The 25,559-nt window shown below is 42.7% G+C and overlaps 1 protein-coding gene across 7 annotated transcripts in view; it reads right to left on the reverse strand.

The window, feature by feature from the left end:
• The window catches only part of SUPT20H (SPT20 homolog, SAGA complex component), a 404,514-nt gene that overhangs the window by 312,058 nt on the left and 66,897 nt on the right, over window positions 1-25,559 (reverse strand). For all 7 annotated transcript variants that reach the window (XM_078657195.1, XM_078657196.1, XM_078657192.1 and 4 more), the window contains exons 3-6: window positions 22,718-22,809; window positions 19,852-19,887; window positions 8,551-8,609; window positions 8,321-8,387 (exon numbers count right to left, since the gene is read on the reverse strand). In XM_078657195.1, the coding sequence (XP_078513321.1) occupies window positions 8,321-8,387; window positions 8,551-8,609; window positions 19,852-19,887; window positions 22,718-22,720 (165 nt within the window). In that variant the 5' untranslated portion in view covers window positions 22,721-22,809. The remainder of the gene's footprint in view (window positions 1-8,320; window positions 8,388-8,550; window positions 8,610-19,851; window positions 19,888-22,717; window positions 22,810-25,559) is intronic.

A 25,559-nucleotide genomic window follows, 5' to 3' on the forward strand; every position in this document is an offset into this window, starting at 1 on the left:
TACATACATATATACATTGACTAATCGTACTCAACTGGTGCTCCTAACTACGCCTACCCCGGTGTACCTGACCTAAGCCTAATACATGAGAGGGAGTAAGTAAGTAGCAGTGTAAGTTAAGTTTGTTTTGCCAAGAATCTGACTCAAGAATTCTCTGTAGGGGTTAGTCAGTTCAGTACCAGGGATTTAGAAGGCTGGAGGGCTGGTATCTCTTTCTCAGGACTCGGTATCCCAGTTACCCGCGAGGGCAAGCTGGAAACGCTGGAGGCTGGATTCCTTGGCAAGAGGAAAGGCAGCGTTTTCCTCAGCGCGTCAACAGGGGGGGGCAGCGTCCGTGGGCTCTCTGCATCAGCTGGGCTCTCCGGCAAGTAGTCGCTGCTCCAAGCTCATCACCACCCTGTCTTTACTTAGGGCAGCGTCGGTATATTTATACCTGAAAGGTGCCGGGTTTGACGTAAGGATGGACATAAGACGTCAATAAGGATGTCATTAAGAACTGGTCGTTCTTACATTCTTTACAGGAGTTCTCGAACTAAATCAAAACAATAGCAGCGGGGATTTCCCAGATTTGCTGGAGGCTTGGTTTGTTTAGAGAACTCGGTGTGCTTTCTAGGGGGCTGGAGGAATAATGCTTGCTCAATGTGACAGCATGCGCTATGACTAATTTATGAAACGGGTTTCTGTGCCGTTGTATGGATATTAGTGATTTATAACCAGACAAGGGTCAGAAATAGGAGTATCGATACAGGTCCCTAGATAAACATACTACAGACTGGAGTCACCGAGCCCTCTTGTAAAAGGAGCCTCTTCTTCCTCTCGAGCCGGGGACGGCGCCGCAGAGGGAACCAACACCGGAGCCGGAGAATGCACCGGCGAGTCCAAGGGCGAAGCCTCACCTTCTGGAACACCAAGCGAAGGAGATACCTCATCTTTTCTATGCCTCCTCTTAGGCGACTTCGGCCTCGACTCAGAGTCCTTACCGGAGTGATGACGAGATCCAGGCCTTCGCTTCTTATGCTTTTTCTTCGCTGACCTTGAAGCATGACCAGAAGACGACTTAGAAGGCGACGCCATGCGGGACCTCGACTTCGACCTCGCCCTACTCGAATGCGATCTCGAAGTCTTCTTCTCTTTTCTACCTTTCAACTTCGCCACCAGAAGTTTCGCTTTCCTCTCTCGAAGAGCCTTCGGGTTCATCACCTTACACGATGAACAGCCTTTGACATCGTGGTCTGAACTCAGGCACCAGATACAATCTTCATGCGGGTCCGTAATCGACATCATCTTGCCGCACTCCCCACAAGGCTTGAACCCGGTCTTCTTAGACGACATCCTCAGCGAGAAACAAAGAAGCAAGAAGCCAAACAGAGAAAAACAGTAACAAAGTTACCAACAGCTACAGAGGTTCCCCGAAACCGTTAGCGTCGACGACGCGGAAAAAAGGGAACTGATGTCATCACGCCGGCGTAGGCCTATTATGGAGTCGGTGACGTCAGCGGAGCTGCGCCCGATGTTGTGCGTTCCTGTGACGTCGTCCACGCGGGCGAGCTGCAAAGAATTTTCCGAACGTTGCTGATGAAAGGGAATATTCACAAGGTGAGGAATCCACTGGCAGATGTATCCATCAGAATGTATAGTTATCAATTTTAGTAGTCCTCGGACAGTCTGAATTTTGGCTGACCAGTCCCCCAGCCCTCGTGCACCTCCCACAGGGATCCAACTACACACCTTGGCCTTTTTTTATTCATGTAACTACCCATCACCATGGTCCCCTTGCACAAGAGCTCCAACACACTGGTTACAACCCCATCCTACTTTTGGTCAACTCTCCAGAATACAGTATAACGTTCCAATAGCCAACAGGTTTGGGGCCCTTGAAGAGGTAGATTGACTTTTGACTCCATCAGATGCTTCTTCCATCCAGGGCCTAGGGGGGGCTAATAGAGAGGCTAACCTAAAAATCTCAGAGCTGCAATCCCTTAACCTCGCTGGTGAGACACAAGCCGTTTTAGGCGAACCTCATCAAAAATTCCACCCGGGGCCCCATGGCTCAGCAAGCGTTACCCTAGAGGGATTAAACAACCCAGCCTCCCCCATTTTTGAACTGACAATGGTAACTAAGGACTAGAATAGATCCCTAGTGGAAAGTGGAGTATCAGACCCGAGCTCAAGCCAATCATGACACAAACCACGAAGCCCTCCTGCACTAGCGTGTGTGATGCCACCCCGAACCTGGGTCTCCAGCTGAGGGTGTTGTCATGGAACATTGCTGGTATTAAAAATAAACTCCAAAATCCTGACTGGTCACAGTTTGTACAAAATCATGATGTTTGTATGTTATTGCCGAGGATTCCCTTTGGCTGATTCCTGATCCACTGATTGATCCGGTGAGAGCCTGGACCCCCCCTGGTATTACAAATCAATGCAGTCACACTAACCTATGCCCTGAGGGCCTGCAACGGTCGTACCAAGTCAGACCAACCTAGAAAACCAACTTTTAATAGACCGGGGCAAGCATCTTTATTGGATTATATTTTGGTGGAAGCAAGTATATGGCAATGGGTTGTTGACTTCGCTGTCTGGCCTAGACACAACAGCGACCATAACGCTCTGGTACTCGATCTCAAGCTCCCGGAACTCTATAGTCCCCCTACCATTAGCGACCTCACTGGTACTAATCTATCTCTAGTCAACAACAGGAGGCGAATTAGGTGGGAAACCCTGAAGCAGTCACCAGCTAAGATTGCTGCCCTGTACGCCCTAATTATTCCACCCTTACTGGTAGTGGAGCAGGTCGCTCAGACCCCTAACCCTAATGGTACTATCGCTCAACTTACGGCTATCCACACTGATCTGACCACCAGTCTGACCAACATCTTTAATCCCCTGACACACTTTAAAGGCAAGGGGATCCCTAAAACCACTTGGTTTAATAAATGCAGCCAAACGGCAAAGGGTGCCATCTTGGATGCTATAAAACTAAACGACAGGTAGCTGATAAAAATGAGGCAGGCCTCATATAGCGATACATTAAAGTTAGCCAAAACGGAGTGGGAATCAGAAAGATGGGATGCAATAAAATAGGCTCTCACTAATAGAGATATGAGGGTGTTCTGGACCCTGGTTCGAACAGCCAGCCCTACAGAGAGCTCACACATTGAGCCGAATATTGCAGCAGACGCTTGGAAACTCCACTTCCAATCGTTGTATTCCACCCAGGACACTATAGATCCCACAGGGGAATTCTCACCAACTGTTGTGGGGAACCCCTTTGAAGACTACCTAGGGTTCACCCTGACCGAAGTCCTTAGTGCAATCGGGAAGATTCTTCTGGCAAAGGCCCCTGGACTAGACAAGATTCCCGGGGACCTATTTCAGGAGCAGCCCAATATCTTGAGCCCATATTTATGTGTTATATTTAATGCCATTATAAATGGCATGAAAATCCCGGATACCTGGTTAGGGCAGACACTTTCCAAGTATATAAGAAGGGATCTCCCTTCCTGCCCAATAATTACAGGCCAATCAGCCTGATAGATATATCCCAGAAGCTGTTTGCCAGGATAGTCCTGGAGCACCTTCAGTCCTGGGTGGACAAGTGTGAGATTCTGAGCCCGTACCAAGCAGGCTTCCGCAAAAACATTTCTACCATCGACCAAATTTTCAGGCTCCAATTATTTATTGGAAGACGGTGATCATAGAGGGTGGGAGCCTCTATTTGATCTTCGTCGATCATAAATCAGCCTTTGATTTGGTGCCCGTGACAAACTTTGAGCAGTTCTAGAGCAACTGGGCATCCCGCCCTACTTGCTCTCTTTGATTAAGCTATTGCACACTGGAACTTTTGCCAAGGTGAGATTTGGGAAACATGGAGACCCTACGTTTCCCAGTGGACAGGGGTGTAAGGCAGGACTGTATTCTGGCCCCCACTCTGTTCTGTCTTTTTATCAATGCCCTGGTGGACCAACTAAACAAGGTAGCTAACACCGATGCCTCAAAGCTCGTCCGTGGCAAGGTGCCAGCAATAATGTTCGCAGACAACACCTTGCTACTATCTAAATCGCCCATGGGCATTCAAAGGACCCTTGACAGCTTCTATTTATTATGCAAGAATAGGGACCTAGAGATTAATACACAAAAAAACAAGTATATGGTATTTAATCCTAGTAAAACATCTCACCCTAATCCTACCCTAAATGGTATCCAGCTAGAGGGGGTAGCAGTCTTCGATTACCTGGGTGTTACACTGACAGAAACTTTTGGCTGGGGCCCACAGCTAGAAAAGGTTAGCACAGGTGGCAGTGAGATTAGCAAAACCTTATAGAAACTCTACATCTAGACAATCGGGCCCAGTGACAGATATACAAAGTCCAAATCAGAAGTGCTGTAATGTACGGGGCAGAACTTTGGGGACACCTTCCTGTAGGTGGATTGGTAAAAACCGAGAATACGTTTAGGAGGCAGCTCTTGGGCCTGCCGCAAAGCACCCCTCTCATCCCCCTACGTATGGACCTTGGGACAAGACCCATAGTTGAGGAGACCGGACTGCGACCTCTGACTTTTTGGCGTAGGCTATGGGCGACCACCGAGCTAATAGCCTATCAGTCGGAACTCAAAGCGATCATGGGGCTCCCAGGGATGGGTACATTACTCTGGTTAACACATATCAAAGATCTGTGCCGTAGACTAGGCCATCCTAATCTATGAACCCACCCTGAGGAAGTGTCACCTACAATATCACGGCTCAAACTAGTCAAAACCTATAGACAGTATAGGCTGGCCGAAATCCAAGAGAGTACAAAACCAGGCCGCTTAACCTCTGACTTCCTCAACTTTAAAGACCACTATTCATTTGAACTCTTCCTTGATGATGTACAACCGTTTATAGCAAGGAAACTCTATGTTCAATTTAGATTAGGTTGCTTGCCGGTCCATGCATATACAAAGAACTGGTCAAAAGCCTTCCCTGCTAGCTGTCCTGCCTGCAATAGCCAAGAAGAGACTCCCATCCATGTTTTTTTCTTTTGCCCAGAATATGATGTACCCAGGAGGTACTGGCTGTTACCAATATACAGGAACCTGGGGTACAGACAGTTACGGGAGGCATTTAGAGTCTTGAGAACCGACACTCACCCCCGATTGTTTTTGCTGTGTCCAGTTTTCTAAACTCCATGTGGCACAGGCGCCGCAAGTTTTTCACTTCCCCTCAGCCATTTCCTATTGTCTTGATCTCACCAACAAATGAAATCAATGTTTAATTTGCTTTTTAAATCTTTTATATCCTTTTAAATGTCATGAATTGTGTTCACTCACTGCACATGTCTTTATATTGTAACGGCCATTGGTGTTTTTATTGCTCAATTTAGCGTTGTATGTATTTTATGTTTTTGCTTTTATGGTCTACAAGATCGAAATAAAGCTTGGAAATGGAAATGGAAAACACAACATGTCACATATCCCTGTGTGACATGTCCCCTAACACTGCATGCAGTATTTTTAAGTCACCCGTACAGCCGGCCTTACAGGCTTAAGACAGGGTGCATAATATTATATGTCAGGGCATACCTGCATGAGCAGTTCTATTACTGCCAGTACAAATGACCAGGGACCCCATCTTAAACCATGTACTGGACACTGGTGTCCAGTACATGGTTTCCCAGCTACGTGATGGTTTCACTGAAGATAGGGATGTTTGGTATCAAACATCTCATATTAATAAACCCACACTGATTCCAGTGATGGATGTATTAATACATGCAGCCAGAGGGCACCATAGATGTGCCCCCTGAAAACCTACCAGCCTCTGGAGTGTCGAGTGACTGGTCTCTGCCAGCCTGTCACCCGAGACACGTTCCTACCTCCAAGGGTGAGAGCTTTGTGCTCTCAGGAGCTCAGGAACAAAGACTGCCTGGCAAGGAGGTGTCACACCCCTCCCACGGGATGACCTGCTGAGAAGCACTCCTAGCTTCAAAGAGTTGCTGCCTTTAAAATGAGAGTCTGCCCCCCCTCACAGGAGAGGAAGCCAAACCCCCCTGTCCAGACCCTCTTTGGCACCTGGACAGGCGGTAAAAATAGCTAGGGGGTGGGTATGCCTACATGACTGGTTAGTACCACTCCTAAGGTGGGCTACCTGAAGTGGACACAACTGCCGACCTGAAAGAAGACGGACGTGAAGAGTCACACCTATGAGAATATCGAACCAGTAACTGACTTGGCACTAACCTTGCCCACCTGCCTGCTGACTTTGCAAATTGCACCAAAAGAAGACTTGCCTTGCAGCTGCTGAGGCCCCAAAGCCACCTCGGGAGACCGGCCAGCATTTCACCCAGGAACCAAGGTCTCCCAAGAAGTAGCAGACCTTCTTCCCTGCATCCTGCAGGCACCCAAAGAATCCTGAGAGGACTTTCTGACTGCAGAAACCTGACGCCTCAGGACACCAATGCACCCATCTCTCCAAGCCAGAGTTGAAATGGGCCCACTGTGCCAACCTGGTCCCACAGAGACCGAGTCCACCATGGTTTCGCCCCCAGTGAACTTTCCAATGATGTCTGCAGCCTCTGCACGTCTGCTCTGATAAGAAAACCCAGACGCTTAAAGACACCTCGACACCCATCACCCCTAGGCCATGGAGAAGAGGACCAAAGGTGTCTCCGTGTACTCTAGCATCGTGAGGCCTGAGCCCCATGTTGGTTCAGCCAGACTAGCCTCTCAGCCAGAGCCTGCAGTATCTGTTCCCAGAGACCGATTCCCATGCAGTAACATTGGGCAGCCGATGCGGTTTGCACGCCTGCATCTGGCTGCCCTAGTACCGCTGGTGGTGATCGGCTAGCACTGCCTTTGACCTTGCCCACCACTCACCTGGAGATTGGTTCTGTAAGTCGCTGTACTGTTCTTCCTTCTATAAGATAACATTGCAGCTTCCTAATATGGAGTGTCGACTTTTTTTTAACTCAAATGTATTTCTCTTTAAAACATACTTATCTGAACTAACCGAGTCTGGTGACTAAACATCTATAAAGATACTTGTTATTTTTATAATTTGGTGTTGATCTCCTTCTTGAGTCATGTATATTATTTACTGACTACTTAGTGTAATTGCAGCTGTCTTGCACTCCACTAATAAGCCGAAGGTTGCTCGACCACACTACCCCCAAGAAAAGCCCCTTGGGATTGCAACAGCAAGTCCTTGTACACTCACAAGGGAACACCTGGACTCTTTGCACAATATATCTCATTCTGGTATATCATATAAGGAGCTAGCTTCCTACAGGCTATCTCTAACTGTAGATGAGAACTAAAAATGTTACACTCTTCCAGTGCATAGTGTGAAATCACTTGAAAGCAAAAGAGCAATTCATAATTTCACAGATCAGGAATTATAAATGCACCATATGCATGCATTTCTGTCATTGCTAGAATTCAAAAAGAATTTCAGCAGTACTCCTGGAGAACGGCAACTATTCTGCACCTAGAATGACTTAATTCTCTACACAGACACGAGTTTCCACATCAAGAAACACTTCCCACGCACACAGTAACTTATAGGGTGATCCCTCCTATTTCCACCCTTGATAGGGACTTAAACATTTCTTTGAAAGAGTACATTTCTGAACAACTCTAGTGAGTATATGCCTACCAAACATTGATGAATATCAACAATTTGCAAGTCTGATGGTATGTGTATACTTTGGCAGACAAACTGACCCTGGAACACCCACAATTTGGCCATTTGGAAAGATTTACTCACAGACAGTAGTCTGCCTTATAGACAGAATATAATTGTGACTAAATCAATGTGTATGTGCAAATTTATGTTTTGTTACTCAATTAAGGGAATTTTCCTATTTTTGTGCCACATAATGTTGCAAACGCATTTGTGAACCGGAACCCACCTGGCCAATATATATAATGCCTGTCAGAGTCTTGAGTGTATTTACAATGGTGGCACATTTTTAAGTACTAAAATAGACTTTTTTCTACAAAAATTAGCAGTTTCATAAGCAAATAAGGGTCTATTTTAAACCAAAAAGTGTTGACTTTTATTTGAGGATAGGAAAAGCTAGATTTCGACCCGAAGATGGACCACAAAGGGTTTGCAAACACACACAAACATCTGATCATTTTTGGAAATGGACAGTGTGGCTGATCGTAAGGTCAATTGTTGAAACACACTTTCTCTTTCGCTTAAGCGAAATATTTTATTGTATGGTATACTAATTCACCATGTCAATAAAATATACACAGCCTAATTTCCATACTTTCTGCATATTGTTAAGAGAGCGGAACAGGAAAGCATGTCGAACAGCAAAATACCATTTACCTTTATGTTTGGCTCCTTTTCACTTTCTTCCAAGTATAAGTCATACAGCTTTTGAAAGACAGATTTTCTGAAAAATATGATTTTAAGTTTAAATTAATAAAAAGAGTGCTTAATTTCAGTAATGGGCTGTTATAGCAAACAATTACTTTCCTTACCAGCCAGGCACCACAACAAGTCAACTTACAAAACTAGGAATGTTACATCACAATAAAGGGTCACATTTTCTCTACCTTCCGCCAGATGAATGTTTTCTCTTTGGAGGTCTCTGACGGGCACTTTCAATGACATACTAAAAAAATGAAAGACAAAAATAGTTTCGTTAAAGATGCTTAAAAAATATAGCTTAAGTCAGCTTAACCTGCTGCATATCTAGCATAGCATGGAATGCAAACTAAAACATACAACCAAGATTGCATTGCCTTCGAAAGGTGGGCATGTATCAATGAAACAGGAGAGCTTAAATATTCTCAGGACCTCTTTGCATTTTTTTTGTCACTAGCAGCCAGCAAAACGAATATGTTTTGAAGTAAATAAACAATGTGGTTTAGCGGAGGGTTTGTAGGCATCTCGCCTCATAATCTCATATGAAAACTGAACCGTATCAGAAAGAGAACTCCAGTGAAACGTTGTGTGTGTAGAGTTTGACAGCATGTGGTGTTGAAGACTTGCATTCAGTAAGGTAATGGAGGGTTCCCTGAAAAGATTTGGCTGACATGATACATCTGTTCATGGCCATCTACCTGAGCCCATGAAGAGTGATGCAGTCCATCAGTGTGGAGCTCCAGCTGCCTCTTATTCACAAACCGGCTTATCTTGTGCTCAGGTCACCTAGCAGCAGCAATTGAATACACTGGACAGCAGTATAACACTACCTTGCGAGCAGGAGGTGGAATGGCATTCAGGTTATGACGGTTAGTTCATGGCCCAGAAGTGTTGGGACTTTCTACCACTCCAGGACAATACTCTAGAATAGAAAAGGCTTGAGGGGAATTAGGACAGCAGGAAATGATATGCATGGGTGCTTATTATCAAAGGTGTTATTCTTGGGTGGGTGCTGTCATCCACAAGGCACAGTAGCATCATAAGGATAACCAAGTACAAGCATGCATTCGAATCCTGTGATTCCACCATACAGTAAGAAACAGATGAGTGATATGGCTGCTTACCAGAGGCACCCCTAGAAATGAAAGACGCACATTCTCTGCATAAGACCAAATAACTACATCGCCCCGATGTAAAGAGGTGGGTGTAGTCCTGACTCTCGTGCCTCTTGATATCTTTACGAAAACCAAGATAACAAATCCGCTCAATCCAAATAGTTCTCAGACTGAAAAAGAAACCCTTTCTCTTTGGGACTGAAGTTTAGGGCTTCAACACTTTTTTCATTCCCATGCCTCTTGTAGTGTCTTGGTATGTCAGTGTAAGTATGGGCTATGCTGGGATGTTGTCGAATGGTTACAGTGGTTGGAGTGTGTCATATTGTACTTAGCCAGTCTCAGATAGGATGAGACTGCTGTGACATATGAGCATTCTATAAATGACATGTTAACTTTCCAGGATTTGAATAAGGCGGCTGTTTGGTAAACCTGTATGAGCTTCCCATCCAAAAACAATGTACAGAACACAGTTCAACAACTAACCCTGCAAAAAATAGAATACCTCCCATCACTGCAGAAATGTAATAGGAGAAAGGGTAAAATTACACTCCTGAGAATGTTACATATACACATAGGGCAAAACATTATTTTACACATATGAGTACATAGGGAGGCTTAACGATTCACCAACAGCAATGTTAAACAAGCATTTGCAATGCAATAGGTCTCGCATTTAAGCGAGTTTGAGCTATTGACCTTGCAAATAACAATGCATTTTATTTTTGTTTTCGTTTTCCTATGTTTTCCTGCCCAAAGTGGGCATGTAAACCAGTGACTGCCAGCTGCTAGCAGTTGAGGCTGGGGGTCACATTACAAAGGCGACAGTACTTTGAAGCTTCACCTTCAAGCCCTGGTCAATCCTGGAGGAGAAAGTGTGACACCTCTGCCCAGGATGGGCATTGTTTCTGGCCCCAGAGATTAGAGGCTCTCAACCCAGGGGTCCAGAAACCTGTTTGTGTATGGCAGGCTACCTTAAGCCAGTCCAAGACCACATTAGGGTTGGTTGGTTTTCAGGGGGTACATCTGAGGTACCCCCTGGGTACATGGTGTAATAAATACCACACTGGCATCAGTGTGGGTTTATTGAGAAGAGTCGGTTGGTACCAAAAATGTGTGGTTTCAGAAAGGCCACCATGGTGCTGGGAAACTCGAGTTGTCGAGTTTCCAGACAATTTATTCTCTATGGCTTCCCTGGCGCTTAAATTATTTAAGAAATGACTTAAACATTACAGGGGCATATCTTCTCATGCAGAGGTGCCCACATCTGTGGTATAGTGCACCTTGCCTTAGGGCTGTAAGGCCTGCTAGAGGGGTGACTTACCTATACCTTAGGTGGTACTAGTTGGCATGGCACACAGGTAGTGTGCCATGTCGACGTTGTTGTTTGTCTGCACCAGGCCAGGCAGGCTGCAGTGGCACTCTGCTTGGCCTAGGCGAGTGGTCCCTGGGGGACCCTCTTAAGTACTCAGGAACCATTTACTAGGGACTTACCGGGGGCCTGAAGGGCCAATTGTGGAATCATTTTAGGGAAGAAGCACTGGCACAGGGGACCTGGTTGACAGGTACCCTGTGCACTATAACTGAAACCACATAAAATACCAGGCAAAAAGGGAGGGCTAACCATGTCAAAAGAGGCACTTTCTCACACACTGTATGAATGGCCACAAAACTGTGGATACAAAATGGGAAAGTACAGAAGAACGTACAAATGGAAAAATTGGATTGGCCTAGTAGAGGCTCATGAAAGCAATATAATTAAGGTAAAACACTCACTAATGAAAATCCCACTAAGATATTTGATGAATCAAAAAATAAAAGTAATACATTTCATATTTTTTCCCAGGATGTGCAGCCATATCTAGCTATAGGGGTGTAGGGTTTTCTGCCTTCTGAGAATGCTGATCACTGGTAAAGTGGACTCAAGGGACAGCAACCATCCATACTTAGTGAAGGCATTACTGACGTAAAGGAGGTCATAAGCAATACAACAAGGGAAACAGAAGAGAGTATCTACATCTCACTCTGAAACACCCAGACCTGGCAATCTACAACATGCTTCCAAGACTGATCAAACCTACAACTACGGTGTGCACTGAGCATATCATCCTTGCCCCCTGGGAGAGAGGTTCAAGAGTGCATGGAAAATGTCACTGGTGCCATATTCAGGCAACCGTAGCCTTCTCTGGGGACAGCCCACCACTGATATAGACTGTGGCATATGCTTACTCTTACTTATATTAATGTGGTGTTAATTAAGAGTACTGGTCCAGGATAAGGGCACAGATCACTAGACTTCAAAACAATTTATTCAGAGATGAGGCATTCCCTTACAATGATGCAGCGGCAATGAAGAAGCACATTTTATTTGAGCTCTGGGGTTGAATTGCAAGTGTCAAACAGAGCTACTGTAAAAAATGTACATATTGGGAATTTGGGTCCATCCCTTTCAACCATTGCTTTTCTCTGACCAGCCTCTTTGAGCCATTGTCTTCATACTTTGTCAGTCACATATTGGCTCAAACAAGTCCATTAATTAAATACAAAAAAGAGCTGGGAGTGCTTGATTTATCTTAGACACAATTCGATATTTTAATCTTCAAAATAAACACAAATGAATCTATAATCCAAACATATGAATTGTAAACATATACACAATCAAAATTCTTGTTTGATCCTGATATTCAGCAGCCGACGCGTTTCGTCCTAAAGGCAGGACGTCATCAGGGCTGCAAGTGCAAACACATAATACAAATATATCAGTACATGTGTACAATCTCAATCAGTAATAACCTGAAAACATAACCAAAATCTAATTAAAACGGTACAGCTCATTATGCCGTATGGTACTCTCAAAAAATTCAATGGCTTCACACTAATAGAAAAACAACAAGCGGGCACTGTTTGCCTGTAATTCTCACCCGGAACCATATCTATTGTTTTTTGTTTGAACACACAAATCTTTCACTTACATCCTGGGATCAAAACGCGTGCAAACTGCTGCATGGTTATTCAGAAAAAATTATAAGTATTCATGGACAGCTCACCTCGTATTCTTATAATAAGGCTCCTCTGATATTATGTCTTGGAATTATGAACCTTAGGTTTAGACAGTTGTACTACAAGAGGTCAGATCCTTCATCAATGTACCGAAAATAATCCTGAACTGGGGTGAGGCAGAAGAAAAGGAAAACCAATCAATTATCAAACATATATTGTATATCTACCTAGTTGTGACCCTTGCTGTTCCAGTTATCCCTTATCTTAACCTGTCCCCGTCTATCCTTCTAACATTATACATCTGCAATAATGCGTACCTGGGAAACCCTAGATCAATGTTTTTCTCAAATCGATTAATCCTTTATTCCTTCAATCGAGAGTCCTTTAAAAACTGATCTGCCAATGACATTCATATCTAAAAAAGCCAAAAAAATACCTTCATATATTAAATTGCTCAGTCAACCCTCTCAAATGTTGAAAAATTCCATCTCTGTGTTCACTCACCACATTCCAAAATCATGTGACAAAGTGGGGAAGTGACATCTATTCACCAATGATTCTATCAATTCGTTCTGTAACAATCCGTTCTACAAATAAAATGAACAGATTATGTAGTTTTCCCAATGATTTCTTTCTAAATTAATTATTACCCCAAAGCTCTGCCTGGCCTTCTGCACTTACCCTTTACAACGCGACCTCCTGTTCCTCCACACCATCCGGGTACGATAAATCCCGAAGGTGCGGTGCCCCGGACTCCCTATGTTTAAAAAAGGCCCAATGGCCAATCATATCACACTAAATTTCACGCGCATTCTAACTGTGCTCATCTGTGGGAAATGGACCGTTTCCAATAAGGTCCGCTATCCTTGTTTATCTTGTTATTTAGTATTTCCGCTCATGCGCAATGAGCTCTATCAGTGTTTCTCTTACTGTTAAGTGTTTCCGCTCCTGCGCATTGAGCTTGGTGCCGCCTTCTCTACCGGCAACACTGCTTCCAAGTATTGAACACACCGTTTCCGGTCTTGCGCAGTTCGCAGTTTCATCTCAGTGAACGAGTCTCCAATCAGGTCCGCCCCGCGCATTGAGCTATGTGCTAGTTAATCGGTAAACCATAGTTTCCGGCTAATAAATACCCCGTTTCCGGTCATGCGCAGTTCCTTGCTACATCTCGGCGTGTCAATTTTTCCAATCAAGTCCGCCCAGTGCGTCTCCTGATATTACGCATCGCTATTTGCTAACCTTTTAAACCCACATTCCTTTCTTGACGGCACAATTAAATATAAAGAACAAAATATCTGAGCTAGTCGCTACGCCTGGCAAAGAACAATTCTTGTCTTTGATAATTGAAAAGTGCATCCATTTTCTAACACCTGTATACATATATTCAGGAAATGTAGGGCCAGGGAACATTATTACGTGGAAAAGTACTAGATCACACTTAATCGCTCAAGTCGTAACTATAAAGCCCTGGTATGGGCAAGAGAAGGTAAACATATCCTAAAGAATAATGCATAAAAACGAAAAACAGCAGTTTGCTTGCTTAACATCCCGGAATGTGTACAATGAACATTATGGAATGCCTATTAAGACATCTGTTTTTAGACTGACTAAATCAGATCACATTGATCTATTTAATGTCATACTATGCTAATGACTATGCCAAAAAATGATGTAGTTCAGAATCAATATTTAAACCACACATTTTCGTACGACATTTGATTATCCAACGCGCTTCAGCTTGACGAATTCGTAATTCCCAATCTCCCCCTCTCACATGTTGGGACACTTTTTCTATGCCATGAAATTTAAAGTCAATATTGGCACAATGTTCCTTTTCCATATGTGCATAGAGTGGGGATCTAACATCTCGGTTCATGATTGCTCGTCTGTGCTCTTGTATTCTTAATTTGAGTGGTCTTTTCGTACTCCCTATGTACACTTTGTTACAGCTACATATTATGGCATAAACTATTCCCACGCTGTTGCAATTAATAAATTCATTAATATGAAATCGTCTAGTACCATTAAAGCCAAAAGTTTTTGTTTTATTCATGCCATGCGAACATATTACACATGTCCCACAGACATAAAAGCCTTTGGGCTGAGTAGGGAGCCAATCCTTAGATTGTTTCACTATTGGACGAATGTAATTCGTTGAGACTTTGTCCCTGATTGTTGGGCATTTCTTGAATGTTATTAAAGGTTTGTCATCCAATATGGTAGCCAAACCTGGGACTCCTTTCAACAGAGTCCAATTCCTGCTAAGTGCTTGCCTAATCTTATCTTTTTGCACGCAGTATGCTGTAACAAAGGAAGGTTTGTGTCTGACTAGCTCTTTCTTTTTCGGAAGCAAAGTAGTTGCTCTGTCAATTTTTGACACTTTCTCACTAGCCCTTGCTAGATCTTTTCTGGCATAGCCTCTTTTGCCTAATCTTAGTTTTAGTTGATTCAATTCCTGAGAATAGTCTTCATCCCGACTGCAATTTCTTCGGGTTCTGACCATTTCTCCATACGGTATTCCCCCAATTACAGAGCCTGGGTGAAAACTGTCTGCCCTCAAGATGGAGTTGGTGGCGGTTTCTTTCCTGTACAGTTTGCTATTGATTTTGTCCCCAACCACCATCAGCGTCACATCTAAGTACTCAAATGGGAAGATGGGATGATTTTGGCAACGTTAGATGTTGTGGGTCTCTATACTTGCATTGAAATGGATAAAGGTTTACAAGCGCTAGAACACTTTCTAGGCAGCAGAAGTGCTAGTTTGAGACACCATTCCAAAATGATAATTCAAATGAGCCAGTTGATTCTCGAAAATAACTACTTTTTATTTGAGGATGAATGGTTCCATCAGATTAGGGGCACAGCGATGGGATCCAGGTTTGCTCCCTCTTATGCCAACCTATTTATGGGTTGGTATGAGAGGGAGCACGCCTGGGGTCGCAGAGCTGGGGAATGGATGGATCTGGTGGTATTTTGGGCCAGATTCATCGACGACATTCTAATAATATGGAGAGGCACCCCTGATGATTTAAATAATTATCTGTACTACTTGAACCAGAATGATTTTAATGTGAGATTGACGATGAACCAAAGCACATCCAGCATTGAGTACTTAGATGTGACGCTGATGGTGGTTGGGGACAAAATCAATAGCAAACTGTACAGGAAAGAAACCGCCACCAACTCCATCTTGAGGGCAGACAGTTTTCACCCAGGCTCTGTAATTGGGGGAATACCGTATGGAGAAATGGTCAGAACCCGAAGAAATTGCAGTCGGGATGAAGACTATTCTCAGGAATTGAATCAACTAAAACTAAGATTAGGCAAAAGAGGCTATGCCAGAAAAGATCTAGCAAGGGCTAGTGAGAAAGTGTCAAAAATTGACAGAGCAACTACTTTGCTTCCGAAAAAGAAAGAGCTAGTCAGACACAAACCTTCCTTTGTTACAGCATACTGCGTGCAAAAAGATAAGATTAGGCAAGCACTTAGCAGGAATTGGACTCTGTTGAAAGGTGTCCCAGGTTTGGCTACCATATTGGATGACAAACCTTTAATAACATTCAAGAAATGCCCAACAATCAGGGACAAAGTCTCAACGAATTACATTCGTCCAATAGTGAAACAATCTAAGGATTGGCTCCCTACTCAGCCCAAAGGCTTTTATGTCTGTGGGACATGTGTAATATGTTCGCATGGCATGAATAAAACAAAAACTTTTGGCTTTAATGGTACTAGACGATTTCATATTAATGAATTTATTAATTGCAACAGCGTGGGAATAGTTTATGCCATAATATGTAGCTGTAACAAAGTGTACATAGGGAGTACGAAAAGACCACTCAAATTAAGAATACAAGAGCACAGACGAGCAATCATGAACCGAGATGTTAGATCCCCACTCTATGCACATATGGAAAAGGAACATTGTGCCAATATTGACTTTAAATTTCATGGCATAGAAAAAGTGTCCCAACATGTGAGAGGGGGAGATTGGGAATTACGAATTCGTCAAGCTGAAGCGCGTTGGATAATCAAATGTCGTACGAAAATGTGTGGTTTAAATATTGATTCTGAACTACATCATTTTTTGGCATAGTCATTAGCATAATATGACATTAAATAGATCAATGTGATCTGATTTAGTCAGTCTAAAAACAGATGTCTTAATAGGCATTCCATAATGTTCATTGTACACATTCCGGGATGTTAAGCAAGCAAACTGCTGTTTTTCGTTTTTATGCATTATTCTTTAGGATATGTTTACCTTCTCTTGCCCATACCAGGGCTTTATAGTTACGACTTGAGCGATTAAGTGTGATCTAGTACTTTTCCACGTAATAATGTTCCCTGGCCCTACATTTCCTGAATATATGTATACAGGTGTTAGAAAATGGATGCACCTTTCAATTATCAAAGACAAGAATTGTTCTTTGCCAGGCGTAGCGACTAGCTCAGATATTTTGTTCTTTATATTTAATTGTGCCGTCAAGAAAGGAATGTGGGTTTAAAAGGTTAGCAAATAGCGATGCGTAATATCAGGAGACGCACTGGGCGGACTTGATTGGAAAAATTGACACGCCGAGATGTAGCAAGGAACTGCGCATGACCGGAAACGGGGTATTTATTAGCCGGAAACTATGGTTTACCGATTAACTAGCACATAGCTCAATGCGCGGGGCGGACCTGATTGGAGACTCGTTCACTGAGATGAAAATGCGAACTGCGCAAGACCGGAAACGGTGTGTTCAATACTTGGAAGCAGTGTTGCCGGTAGAGAAGGCGGCACCAAGCTCAATGCGCAGGAGCGGAAACACTTAACAGTAAGAGAAACACTGATAGAGCTCATTGCGCATGAGCGGAAATACTAAATAACAAGATAAACAAGGATAGCGGACCTTATTGGAAACGGTCCATTTCCCACAGATGAGCACAGTTAGAATGCGCGCGAAATTTAGTGTGATATGATTGGCCATTGGGCCTTTTTTAAACATAGGGAGTCCGGGGCACCGCACCTTCGGGATTTATCGTACCCGGATGGTGTGGAGGAACAGGAGGTCGCGTTGTAAAGGGTAAGTGCAGAAGGCCAGGCAGAGCTTTGGGGTAATAATTAATTTAGAAAGAAATCATTGGGAAAACTACATAATCTGTTTATTTTATTTGTAGAACGGATTGTTACAGAACGAATTGATAGAATCATTGGTGAATAGATGTCACTTCCCCACTTTGTCACATGATTTTGGAATGTGGTGAGTGAACACAGAGATGGAATTTTTCAACATTTGAGAGGGTTGACTGAGCAATTTAATATATGAAGGTATTTTTTGGGCTTTTTTGGATATGAATGTCATTGGCAGATCAGTTTTTAAAGGACTCTCGATTGAAGGAATAAAGGATTAATCGATTTGAGAAAAACATTGATCTAGGGTTTCCCAGGTACGCATTATTGCAGATGTATAATGTTAGAAGGATAGACGGGGACAGGTTAAGATAAGGGATAACTGGAACAGCAAGGGTCACAACTAGGTAGATATACAATATATGTTTGATAATTGATTGGTTTTCCTTTTCTTCTGCCTCACCCCAGTTCAGGATTATTTTCGGTACATTGATGAAGGATCTGACCTCTTGTAGTACAACTGTCTAAACCTAAGGTTCATAATTCCAAGACATAATATCAGAGGAGCCTTATTATAAGAATACGAGGTGAGCTGTCCATGAATACTTATAATTTTTTCTGAATAACCATGCAGCAGTTTGCACGCGTTTTGATCCCAGGATGTAAGTGAAAGATTTGTGTGTTCAAACAAAAAACAATAGATATGGTTCCGGGTGAGAATTACAGGCAAACAGTGCCCGCTTGTTGTTTTTCTATTAGTGTGAAGCCATTGAATTTTTTGAGAGTACCATACGGCATAATGAGCTGTACCGTTAGAATAGTTTTAATTAGATTTTGGTTATGTTTTCAGGTTATTACTGATTGAGATTGTACACATGTACTGATATATTTGTATTATGTGTTTGCACTTGCAGCCCTGATGACGTCCTGCCTTTAGGACGAAACGCGACGGCTGCTGAATATCAGGATCAAACAAGAATTTTGATTGTGTATATGTTTACAATTCATATGTTTGGATTATAGATTCATTTGTGTTTATTTTGAAGATTAAAATATCGAATTGTGTCTAAGATAAATCAAGCACTCCCAGCTCTTTTTTGTATTTGTTCAGTTTAATCTGGGGTTGGGACGATGCCCCAGTAGTTGGTTGAGTGTTAAACAATACTGTTTTGAATGTACTATCCCTAGTGCACCTTACTATACCCTACGTCGTCCAAAAATCTTTTTGCATAAGTCCATTAATTATCTCTCATCAATGTTGGTTCTCCATGTGTATCCTTGCATCTCCATTTGAATGCTTGCACTGAACTGCATGAAGGTCTACTCTACAGCTTGAGCCTTCTAAGTCTGCTACTGCTGGCTCCCGATGTATTCTTTAGCACATTAAACGTAAGCCTTTTGGTTTTGTCAATACATGTTAAACCTTCTAGTGCATTTTTGTTTTGGTCTACGAGTTGGCCTGAGCATACAGGAAGACACCACACAGTTTCAAATAAGGGACATCATTTCTCTTGCTCAAAGAGAGGGCACCAGGGAACAAGTCAACAGTACAGCAGTTAGGAAGAGCTGGAGTTAACTGACAAAATGACTGAAGGCTGTGGAGAAGAAGCAAGTAAGGTACAAAGGAAGTTATGACCGAGAAAGTGTGGAATGAACATTACTGGTTTGTGGTGCATCACTCAAGACTAATGTAGAAAATGAATTAATCGCCAGGCTACACATAAATACAAACACACACAATACATATGAAGCAATACTAAGTGGCACAACATTAGCAATACTAGAGCACAGCCATCACAATCAGCAGTTAGGCTCATTTTCCTTCAATCACAATCTTTTCTCTCTTCAATGATGTCCAATTTCCCAATACACAATTTCTCAACCATTTTCAAAGCTCATGGTTTAGTTCACTGCATCATCCACTTGCTAGCCCTTCCCCCATCTTCAGTCTCACTCTCTCCGCGCCTTATTCCTTAACCAAGATCAGCCTCATTGCGCTGAAGACTGCTCTTCCTAATTTCTTACTGGTATGCACTAAATTTCTCTTCTGGTCTTGATATGCTTATATCCTTTCGGAATGCCCTTAATATGCTCCTTTTTTATAGAAACATTTACTTAGCACAACTTGTTTTATTCCCACTCTCAACCAATCCTGTAGTGCTAGGGTGATAGTGCACTTTACAAGTAGAATAGGTTAGCACATCAGCACATTTACACCATCAAAAAATTTACAACACAAAAACTACTCAAAATTAACTCACCTCTGCACGTTCCAGGGCAAGTTCCAAAACTTGTTGCTAAAAGATAAAGCAAGAACATTCTTCAAAACAAAAAAGGCATTATAAGGAAAGTCCTTGCGAGAAAGAAACACTTTTCCGCATTACAACACGTGACACTTCACAGCTAACTTAAAAGGTCTGCGTCCTACATGCTAGCTCTTAATTATTTATTAAATCTTCTTGAACCAGACTAAGGTGCTGCCAAAGTCGCTCAACACCCAGGAGTACAAGCTTAGAATAATGGTTGAATATTAAGAGAAAGACAAAATCATTTAGAAAGTCGACAGCTTTTGGCTTTGGTATATTCAATACACAATATGGCGTACCGGCATACATTCACCTCATATATTTTAAAGACGAAGCAGAACACCTGGACACCAACGTACAAGGATGAAAATAAACAAACATACAGGTGCCCTTGAACACAAAGTCATCCATATTCATAAAGACACACAATGCAAATACAGGTATACATTCAGCCAGATAACACACATACACTTACATTTGGACAAATGGGTGCATGATTATTGTAGGAAAGTGCCCCATTTGACATGGTCACCCCCACTTTTTGCATGGCATTCAATGCTATTTTGACTGGAACAGCACACGGTTCCTAACCAGGACCCCAGCGCCAGACCTTTTTCCCTAAAATACTGTGCAAGTGTGACTTAAGTGGCAATATCTTTAGCATCCCCTGTAAGTCCCTAGTAATTGGTAACCCTGGTATGTAGGGCATGGGGTTCTAAAGAGGGTCCCTAAAGGCTGCAGCATGAATTGTGCCACCCTAAGGGACACCTCACCAAGCAGAGGCAGACTGCCATTGCAGGCTGTATGTCTAGGTAAAGACAAAAGTGAAAATATGACATAACACACACCCAGGCTGTATTTCTACTCATGACCATGAACCTCATTTAAATGTAGACAGAAAAAGAAAACCTGCACATGTATGGACATCCTACCTCTCAATTTCTTATTCAGATATAGGGAAACTGCTTACTTCCTAATCATCCAACCGCTGATGGTTCCCCATCCGGATTAGCATGCCAATGGGCCAGCCACAGGACTGCCATGCAGGTAACAGCAGTGGGGAGGTGGGGCCGCTTGTGGGGGATTTCGAGAGACGATACAGAGGGAAAATTTATAATTTATTTAATTTTCCATCTGCATCGTCGTCCCTCGAAATCCCCCCCTTACACCTCCGCCCCACGCGGCCCACTGCCCAACCGCTGTTACCTGCACGGACCGCGGCTGCCCCATGTAGGGTGAACTTTCTGATGCTGTTTTGCCCCTCATCCTACAGGGACTGAAACAGCAGTCCCAGGCGGGAAAAAATAGCTAGACATGCTTGGCAAAAACTACCAGTATATCACGGATATTGTTTTTTTTATTTATCTTTTCACAGACAAATCCCAGACTCCACCGCCTGCTGCAAAGCTGGTGGAAACAGTGCTTCTGCTTCCCCAACAATCCCACAAGCCTAGTCCTAGAAAAACAGCACTTGGAAACTTTCTAAGCTATTTTTAACCACCATATTGTTTTAGAGACCCGTTGTAATAAACTCCCGTTATTGGACCCTTAATCAAAGGATTATTGAACGGTCATCTCGAATTTTAGCTCAGTTGCTCTAATTTTTAGCATTGAACCTTTAGTGGTATTCAATGAATGCATTATTACCATTTTATTATTTACCATTGTTTGCAATATTAGTGGCCTTCTTTGTTTTGCTTGGATCATGTTGATTCTACCATCCTTCAGCACCCGTTTTAGGCTTCGGTATGTGCCTAAATGAGTAACAAAAAAGGAGCCACAGGATACCTTAGAAAGACTTAGACTAATCTTGGTCTACGACTTGTTGGATACGTTTGCAGTGGAAAAGCCATTTAAATATCTTTTCTGCCAGGGGCTTCCTCATAAAGGGAATCTCACATATGAAGAGTTCTATATGATGGCAACCTATTGGAGTGAATGAGATTTGTAGTGGTGCAGAATGAGCAATATTTAGCTGGCTTTAAAAGTGGTATATCAAGTTTGTTATTTCGATTTTCACTAAAATTCAGATGGTTTGCTTTGGTGCAGATGCCAGACAGAAACTTCCAGCGCACGGCTATAGTTCATAACATTGCACAACCAAGGGATGCAAGCTTCTCCCAGGCAAGTAATTTGGTTAGTTTTTATTACATTCAGCCCCATGCAGCACTGTATTAAGAGAGTTTGAAACTTGGAATCTTCTTCACTTATGCTTACCAAAAACAAATAGAATGATCATACACAACAGCACAAAAGACAACAGAAACAACTCTGAATGTTAATGACTGAGCTCCAAACAGAATTTGGAATAGATATCCCTCATAAATATGTACATGCACACAAATACTTTAACTGTGTACAGCTAGAAAGGGGGGACTGGTTGCTTTCTGACAAATCTTAATCTAATTTATAAACAGATGTCACTTCAGACCACAGATAAAGGCTAATAAACATTGTCATTTTTTTCCCCAGCCCTGAACGAGCAATCTCATACAGAGAACCCATTAAAGATCACGTTGGTATCTATGAAGGCAGGAGTAATGTGGGATGAAGGTAGTTAAAACAATATTATCTACAGATTTTGGATTATGTATGATCTATTAAACTTCTCCAGTTAATCATTCTTCAGTTTAGGATCTGGTGGGAGGAAGTGCTTTGTCATGAGTAGCCCACAGAATATACTATGAGAATCATGTGCTCGGGCAGACGATACAAGATCCCTCCCACTCACTTTTCTGCATTGCCACTTTTAAATAAGGTGTGTTTTTGCTTAGGTCTGTGTATTATGCTTTACTGAAACACATAACTTGTTGTTTCTTACCATTGTGTAAGACGCCAGACAGGATGTCCAATTGGCTGTCACTTGCTAAGCAGCAGATAGGCAATCATAGTTGTTTGTTGAGGTTTACAGTACTGTGAGATGAAAAATAAAACACCAATTAAGCATTCAGAGGACATGAAGCAAAAAGCAGTATATAATGCTGGGTCATACCGCTGCAGGAGCTCTTAGAACTTTATATTGCGATCTGCCGTAATCCCGGCACCCTGCCATTCATGAGACTATCATATTCCCTGTAGGGGAAGTCTCCTATATTTGCCAACAGGATGCTGGTAGTTTACGTAGAAAGCATGGATCCCTTCAAATCGTGGCAGATCACAAATATTGATCTTCTACAAGTAAATTGAAGACAATCGCAAATCAGAAGAAAATAAAACAGTTTGACTTTGCATAGGTTTTACTGCCTATGGGACATGGAAAGAAAAGGGTATTTTCAAGGCCAGGTGATGGCCACTTACGTCATCCCAGGCCGCTGCTCTACATGATACTGAAGGGCGCAAGTACAGCTACGCTGGTAGGAGGGGAGAGCCAACCAGTGTAAGACCTAGGACAGAGAGCTGGTGCTAGGAAAGGAATAGACAATGAAGGGAGCATGACAGAGAAACATGAAAGATTGAGGAATAGAATTACAAGAAAAGTGGTAAAGAAGTGGATATTATACTTTGTTCCTAGAATCCGCTCCACCACCAGTGCTATTCGTCAGCTACATTGGCTGCCGGTAGCCAGACGGGCGGAGTTTAAGTCCCTCTGTGTTGCTTTAAGGATTTTGAACTTCTCCTCACCTGGCATTCTGGCCAACCTGCTTTCAACATATACTCCCACCGCCAACTCCGCTCAATAGGCAATCACCTTGCGGTTGTTCCCCGGGTAAGGAGGGCAGGTGCTGGTGGGCGCTCCTTTCGCACATTGGCAGCTAAACTCTGGAATTCACTTCCTATTCACATACGGAGCATTAACTACCTGGCTTTTCGTAAGGCTATTAAGACCCACCTCTTACCTGCACTATAGGACTCCTCTTCACTATAGGTTTTTTCATTACCTTTCTGTTGGTTTTTTGTGTTTTTGTGAAGGTTATTAGATTTCCCTCCTTAACCCTCTTTCCTTATTAGACCCCCTTCTGCCTTCAGTTATTAGCGATGGGACGCCCTTTTGCTTGGGCAGCCGTGCGCTTTATAAAACTTCTTAACTTATTACCTTTTTATATAGCACGTCCTTACTTGCCCTTTACTTGCAGACGTGTGTGTCTGTTTGTTCATCTATTGATGATCACCCACAAGGTTATCTGTGGATTGACCATGCCCAGTGTATTGAGATTATGGCTCCCGATTTTAGGGTATTTACTTTTTTTGCCAATTCCGTCTGTATTTATCCATATTTACTTTTTGCTAATTTTATCTGTATTTATCCATATTTATTTTGGGTTTTGTGGGAAATTAAGCTGAATTTAGTATATTTCCATATTTTTTTAACCGATAAATATGCCCTCATGCTTGAATGTTTGCCAGGTTTCAGTGCTGTGAACAACTGCAGAAGATAAATCAGTGCACTTATATGAAAATATGCAAATTTCAGTATCAACCTTGTGCATATCTACTGCTGTTGAAGCCTCTTTACTAAAATTCCTTTCTTTTTCAACCCCCTTATCTTTTAAGCCACACATCTATTGGCCGTGCAGATAGTATTTAGAATTACTCAAAAAGCAACCCAATTTCCATTTTTATCCACATTTAAAAGTAAATACAGACAAGAAAATTTATGTTTTCTGTCTGTACTTATCTGTAGAAATCAGTAAAAACGGAAAACAGGGAGCCTTAATTGAGATGTATGACGTGCTGGTTATTTGGATTTCCCTCCATTGTGTTATAAACAGAGGGAGGGTCAGTGCGACATGCCAGGAAAACATTTCAGACTGAGGTGTTTGAGGATTGGTTCTTCAGAGTAGGTATGCGGGCCACTTGAACATCTGACTAACCTTTAGTTATTTCTCCTACTTTGGGTCTTGAAAAACTACCCGTTGTGTAGATACAACTGTGCTATCTTAGTTTTAAGAGTTCCCTGTGTGTGGTTGGGTTTATCATTGTTTCATGCAAAAACTGATTTCAATGTCAAGCTGCTGCATTAGTGGTCAGTGTAAACCAAAAGTATGTGTTGTCTAGGTCAGGAAAGTATGTAAATCTGCTAAGTCTAGTTCTGTCTTGCTAAAATACCTTGCCCTGTGTCCCCTGTTCTCTTGCTTCACTATCCCACTATCTCCGTCTTGATATCCAGGGTAGCTCTACGCAAGAGCATGTGGTTTCCGAAGCCACTTTTTTTGATGTTGGTTTAGTGAGCCCCTTCTTTGTTTTTAATGCATGGCCACAGTTGACAGCTTTCCAATTCGAAACTGCCGTTGTCCTTCATTCCTCTTTTCGGATGGTCAAGATTGGGGTTTTCCAGAGTGACGGAGTTACCTTTATTGTATACTTGACAGTAATGTGAACTTGGAATGTTGCATTTAAGATGGTGTGTGGCATCAGGTAGTTAATTATGTAGCTATCCATTATTCTGCAAAGAGATGGTGGTGGGGTGATTTTTTTTTAATACTGAAGACTACAATGACCAGCAGGCCGTGAGAGGGCCAAGCCCAACTGGGCGGGACATGTTTATCAAAAAGGTGTGCAGGTGAACCTTGCTTCCATTTCAGGAATGACGTGCCACTGACGAAGGGATTGAAAGACTCCCGAAACGCGTTAGGCAATTTATTTATGATGCAGAAAGAGTTGCCCCTAGGTGGACTCGCACTCGCAAGAGGCATCCGCTCATAAATGCAGGCAGTTTCCCCAGA

The sequence above is a fragment of the Lissotriton helveticus genome, chromosome 8 (genome assembly GCF_964261635.1).
Source record: "Lissotriton helveticus chromosome 8, aLisHel1.1, whole genome shotgun sequence".
Classification (NCBI taxonomy): Eukaryota; Metazoa; Chordata; class Amphibia; order Caudata; family Salamandridae; genus Lissotriton; species Lissotriton helveticus.